At 33.2% G+C, this 6,486-nt stretch overlaps 1 protein-coding gene across 3 annotated transcripts; it reads right to left on the bottom strand.

Moving 5' to 3' along the window:
• Nucleotides 1-6,264, bottom strand: LOC124840473 (floral homeotic protein AGAMOUS-like). Of its 3 annotated transcripts, XM_047320129.2 has the most exons (9): nucleotides 6,124-6,264; nucleotides 5,524-5,762; nucleotides 2,940-3,021; nucleotides 2,706-2,767; nucleotides 2,457-2,556; nucleotides 2,279-2,320; nucleotides 1,596-1,637; nucleotides 498-664; nucleotides 1-291 (listed from the first exon to the last, which is right to left on the bottom strand). In XM_047320129.2, the coding sequence occupies exons 2-9, from the start codon at nucleotides 5,751-5,753 to the stop codon at nucleotides 288-290; spliced, it is 729 nt and encodes a 242-aa protein (XP_047176085.1). In that variant the 5' UTR covers nucleotides 5,754-5,762; nucleotides 6,124-6,264; the 3' UTR covers nucleotides 1-287. The 3 variants fall into 3 exon arrangements, with proteins under 3 accessions (XP_047176085.1, XP_047146883.1, XP_087954219.1); XM_047290927.2 differs by lacking the exon at nucleotides 1,596-1,637; XM_088098093.1 differs by lacking the exon at nucleotides 1-291 and having other exon boundaries at nucleotides 494-664.
• Nucleotides 6,265-6,486: the final 222 nt, after the last annotated feature.

Here is a 6,486-nt window from a genome sequence, read left to right as displayed (position 1 = left end):
TATAAGAAAGACTATTTGAATGGAAAATTAACAAAAGTTGACAAATATGCCATGGTTCAATCTCTGTATTCAGAGTATCAGTATACACACTAACAGTCCATAGAACCTTTCACATGGTTATAGTAGGGTACCTTATTAAAGTCTACAAAGTCACAACATATTAGGGGAATACTTAAATGAATTTCACCTCTTCAGTTCTGCATATTCCCTAGGCATCACCATTCCTACATATCATACTGAATAACAATACTAAATCTTAGTCTTTATCCTTCTCAACCTTAAACTCTTCAACTGCACAAGATAAAGGAACAGTAATTAGATTTAGGGTTTTCATTTCTTGTATATTTGGACCTGATATAAGACTGTGTAAAGCTATCAGATTTATTATTTTGAGTATGTTTGGATAAATATTTTTGAGAGTTTTTTTATAAACCATATGTGATTTATGAAAAGGTTATATAGTGAATCATGTTGGTATTGCAAGAGAGAAAGCTTACACAAATTGGAGGGACATGTGGTCTTGTCCAGCATACTGGTTATTATTGGGTTGTAATCCAGTGACTTGGAAGAAGCCACGAGAATCAAACTGAGATTGCATTGATTCGTAGCTTGTGCTTCCAGACAACACGTTAACATTATGCTCACTCCTTTCCCTTTCTGCCATCTACACTCTCAAACCAAAAAATAATCACAAACACATTATATTTTCACTATACTAAATATTCTATTAAAATGTAATGCAAAATAATACAGAAACACCTAATATATAAGTATTAAACTTTAATACAATTTTTAGAACAACATAGAAAAACATAAGATAGGAGGAAAAATCTATAATATAACATTTTATAAAATAATCGTGTGAATGAAATGAGGTCTATAAATATTCATGTATACTACTGTTAATGGTCAAGAACAGATTAAGTTTTGGGCTGACAGACAGATATTCTTTTTCTAACATTGTTAGTGTTTCTAATATTGAAAAAAATACCAACTTTATATTATTGCAGATCAAGTTTAGAATGATAATTGTTAGTGTTTGCTTAGTACTATAAAAAATATTCCTAGAAGTGAAGATCTGCAAAATTTTATTACTTCTTATTAGTAGGATATTCCTAACAAGGCTTGAAAGCATGTAGGTTTTTAACACAAAAAGGTTGCATGTGTTTTTGTCATTCTGATATTGCTTCTGTATCTCGGAGGGATTTGATGTGGATAAATTTAAGTTTTTGCATAATAAACTAGTACGTGATATTGATTTTCAAAAAAGAGAAATTACTTAAATAAAATTATAAATTGTTACACTAGAGTGTTTCTTTATAACCCTTGATCCCCAAAACAGTCTCTAGCTTCTTAATTTAGGAAACTGAGTACAAAGAGAAGTAACAATATTTTTTTTCTTCTGAAACTAAATTTGCTAACAAGCCCCTAATACCACTTATTACATGGTATCTTCTGAGGTAGTTGTGGAGAGTTCATTTGGAATTTCTCTTCCTAATAAGTGTTGATAAACCATTTTGGTATACATGAATAATTTTTCTTAAAAAAACCATAAGAAAGAGTAAAAATTAACCATAGAGTGCCATGTGACAAACCTTTGCTCTAAGAAGCTGGTTGTTATTGTGCAAGTCTGTCTCCTGTAACGCACATTTTAGTTAACTTATATGCTTTGAAATCCATTATAGAAGAAATTTTGTACCCCCTCCCAAAAAAAATAAATTACAGGCACGTATATATGAATTTGAACAATTAAGGAACAACAGGAATAGAAGGAAAAAATAGTGTCAGCCAAACTTTCATTACAGAAATTGTCCAAACTGCAATCCAAAACCTAAAAATAATCACATAGAAATGACAGACATAAATTCAACAGTGGTCAAAGATTACTGCTGTACGTACGAACTTCTAGTTCATATGATATAATAACGTTATTTCTATATTAATGTGTTTTATGAATGTTCAAAGTTCATAGCCTATTCCACAAAGGACTAGTTTAGGAAACCTCCAAAATTGACCAAATTGAAAGGAAACTGACAAATAAACAGATGCAAAACATCTGAAAAGACCCAATAATTCAGATATTTGTGAAACCTATCTGAGGTGACTGGGCTAAACCTATACATTATAATCACACACTCAGTTTTAATGTGGAGGCAATTAGAATGAAATCACAAACTAATATAGTATTCACCTTTCAAAACCAATGACATATTGCAGAAAAAGACAAATAATGCAAAAAAATGACCTTAAAAATTTGAAGAGTAAGGAAAACATTTACCCTCTTTTGCATGTACTCAATTTCTGCAAATAGCAGCTCATTCTGACGTACGTGTTTGGAAAGTATCACAAAAAAGAAAAGAAGACAAAATTAGAACACCACACTAACAAGCTAAATATAGATTATATTTTATTCTTTAAAAGGATGTATAGAAAGAAACTTCTTGTTACAGAAATACCTTCTTTGATCGAATTCTGCTAATTCCTTTTTCTAATTTAGTCTCTAGGTTTTTGAGATCCTTGGCATCCATATCGCTCAAAGCCTCACCCATCATTTGCCTGCAATTCAAAACATTATTACCATATTTGAACAACACTAATTGTAAATAAAATATTCATTAAAATACTTAAGATATGTTCATATTGTTTTATAGCAGTGAAACTTTTCTAGTATCCTAATCTTAATACATAATGAATATCCAACTTGCCTATTGTGATTCTGCAGATTGCTGATTTGAACTCGCAGTTTGGCAGCTTCTTGCTGGTAAAACTGAAATTATGAAATAATGGTTAGAAAAGTTAGTTTACTCATTTCAATTTCATTCAAAAAAAAAATTCTGCAAGATGTTTGATGTTTATGCTTCGATAATTAGGTTCAAATAAAGCTGAGGGATTTAGTTTATAGCTGTCTTGAAAAAGTTTATAGCAGGAATTAATAATACCTGAGCATTAGCCTCAGAAGCAGATCCACCATTAGATGAATCTGAACTTGCTTTCTTGTATCTCTCAATTGAAGCTTTGACACTATGATAACAATAAGAACACTTACAATTTATATGAAAATGCCATCTAATGAACAAAAGGGTTGTCATCATAGCAATAAGATCACTTACAATTTAATATTCTGCAAGATTATGACCTCGTTATGAAAAACAAAAATCTTATATACATTCACAAACTTTCATGTTACAAGATTATAAATGTACACGTATGTTTCTTACTTTGTGCACACATAAAAGAACAGAAAAGGGAAAAGGAAAAGTGTGTTGGATCAGTTGGAGATTAACCATAGAGTTTGGCAATGGATGAATGTCAAATCATCCAACTGGTTCAGTCGACTGAACCTTGAAGGCAACAAAAAGCAAAATCAGATTATCTATTTCTCAGAAATCTCCATGTCAAAGTCTGATTGGATGTGATAAAAATAAAATCTTAAAATAACAAGAAACAGAAGCTTTCCAGTTTTCAATGAACTGATGATACCTTAATATCCTCGAGCCATGATTGGGTGCTGCTGCCACGGTGGCACAGGTTCCCACAATATGATTGGTTCAACCACTTCTAGACATAGTTTTTCTCTGCAACTTAAAGGAAACCCATCTCACAGTGGATAATGCTCTCAGCCACACCCCATTGCCCACCTCGATTCTAACCTTCTAATTTGTTTTCCCATGTTAGCATTAAGAATATTTTCCAATCATGGATACTCCTTGATGTATACACAAAACAGTGAAATTCGTTTTATCTCTATTAAAAAAATCCATTTTTTTCATTTGACCCACGATATAGCTAAAGAACACAACTCTACGAATTTAAAAAAACTTTAGTAATAACCATGTAATTTTTGGTGCTAGCTTTTAAAGTCATATGGTACAGTGTGTCATGTTATAAAGTATGAATTTTCTTTTCTCAGTTTTTTCTGTGTGAAAGTGTGTGTCCATCACAGCCGTTCATTTCAGCTACTGCAATTATCAGGAAGCAGGAGCAGTAATTGTACGCTTCAAATTGCATGGAAGAAGCCAAAATGCTCAGAAGTCTCTCATTGGCTATCTCAAATTGTCGTACGTTGTCTCTGCCCCCATTTACCTCACTTACACACTCTCTCTCATTAAGCCAAGAAAACCCTTCTCTTTCTTTTTCTTTCTCAGTCTACAACTTTCACAAATATGCAAGTGTAAGATCTTGAGCAAATGCAAAGGCTCCAACAGCTACCAGTGAAATTATGACGAGCCAGTTCGGACGCTCATTGTTTCATCACTCTCTTCAATTGTCTTTTGCTGTTTCAAAGCTATGTAAAAGAATTTTTACTCTAGGCTGAGGAGAGAGTTTCCCAGTTGTAGAAGATCCAACTTTAGGGTTATCAGATGCACGAGTTAAAGAGATACCAATTCCAACTTCCAAGTATGACTTAGTTAAAACCTTCTGTCAAAAGTCGAGAACTGAAAAATCCCGTGTGACGTGTCCAAAGATTCTTTCTACAAAGACAAACAAATCCTACTCTACCCCCTCCTTATTCCTTCAAAAGCCCTAACCATAGTTACCAAAACTTCATTTCCTAAAACAAATCAGAGAGAAATAAATGTTGTGCGATTAAATTTGACTGTTTTCACGTTTTTGTCACGCTGAGATGCGAAAAAAGCTTCTTTGTTTCTTTTCCCTTCCCCTATGCTTAGTTACGCTAAACTATGTTTCGGTCAGCAATAAAACCCTAATTTCTAGGGTTACTTTTAACCCAGACTGAGATCTTGCAAGGGGTGTCAAATCCCAATGTTTCAGAGAAGATTCTGTTGTAATGGGTTGAAAAATAGCTATTTTAATTTATATTTACTCCCTTATTTATTTCAGTTTAAGTCTTTGAGTCGTTGATAATTAATTTGTTGAGACTGTAATTTGATATTTTCTTTTTGTTTATTATTAAGAAAGTGGCAAGGTGTTTGGACTGAGGCTAATGGAAACATGACAACTTTAGCTGTTAGATGGGTAAAGAAAGAGAGAGAGAAAGGAGGAGTGGAAGTGATAGAAGGAGAAAAAGGAAACGAAAAGTTCAAGAGGACTAGTTTTAGGGGTTGGCTGATATCACAGATCTTCATAGCATCCCCAAATCCTTTCCTCTTGCAACAAGTTAACAACCATAGTGCTTCTATATCAATCTATTACACCAGATCTGTGTGCCCACCAAATCAAGAACTGGGAATATAAGTGTCATAACAGAAAAAAAAAAATAGAGAAGGAGAATGAGCTTAAAAGCTCATAGAAGGAAAAAGGCCAAAATAAACAAAGACAAGTGAACCTTGGTTACAGAAATCAGACAGACGAAGAATAAAAGAAGAAAAATTAACTCTACCCTAGCTTCTTCATCACAAAATGCTTCATAAGATTGTTTAGCAAAGGCAAAATTATAAATTTAACATTCCCAAACGAAGCAGCAAAAACTGAAGGAAAAAAATTGGTAAGAACATAAATAAAGCTTGAAATAGCCCAAGGTATGAATTAATGAAGAGATGGAAAACAAAGAAGAAGCAAAACCTGTTATTAGCATATTCATACAGGCGGCCACGGTTTGAAAAGACTATCAGAGCAACCTCTGCATCACAAAGCACAGATAACTCATATGCCTTCTTGAGCAAGCCATTTCTGCGCTTGCAGAAGGTAACTTGTCGACTGGTGGTGTTCTCAATCCTCTTGATCTCAATCTTCCCCCTTCCCATCTTTCTCTCGGGAGAAACCGATGACATGGATTGGTTTGGAAAAGCCATGACTGGAAGCTGAATCAAGTAAAACATCAACTTATTGATTGTCCTCACAAAAAAGACAACCTTCAGAAAAAACTAAGTAAACTTTGATCTTTTTCAGCTATTTGTGTGTGGTTAGGAAGAATCTAAAGTGTAAAAACAAGAAATGGAAGCACCCCTAAAGGCCTCAACCCAACTTTTAAATCATTAGCTATATATATGTACATATTTAGCTTCAAACTTTCCTTTGCTTGTAATGATAACAGTTCACAATCTAGCTATAGTTGTGTTTCCAAATCTTGGTATCAAGGGAAAATATGTTTGATTGACCCCAAAATGTGGTGAATCACTGAGAAGGGATTTTAGGTGATGTTTGAGTATTTTGCTCACTAACCTGGTGAGGAAACAAAATGGAGAAGTTATATTCAGGACAGGGGAGCAGGTTCAAGCCCTTAGCAGCATGGTGTGTGTGTGTGTATTTCTCTCTTTTTTCCACTTAGCAGATCAAGCAGGAGATATCAGAAAATGAGAGCAAGTTGGCCAAAGATGGGTATTTATAAAGTGAAAAACAAGATTTCTTTTATAATATAATGGTTTATGCATATGAAACAAAGTGTGTATACACTCACACAAAAATCTGCATCTGTATGTATATGTTTTATTAACTTTTTTTTTTTTTTTCTAATTCGTTGAATCACTTGAGGTGAATGAAATTAACTTTAACTTAACAATATTTTTCACTTTTAAAAAACTGATT

The sequence above is a fragment of the Vigna umbellata genome, chromosome 9 (genome assembly GCF_029865625.1).
Source record: "Vigna umbellata cultivar VRB3 chromosome 9, Vumbellata_1.0, whole genome shotgun sequence".
NCBI classification, from domain to species: domain Eukaryota; kingdom Viridiplantae; phylum Streptophyta; class Magnoliopsida; order Fabales; family Fabaceae; genus Vigna; species Vigna umbellata.
Note: the sequence above shows the minus strand (reverse complement) of the source record. Positions and strands in the feature narration are given on the sequence as shown.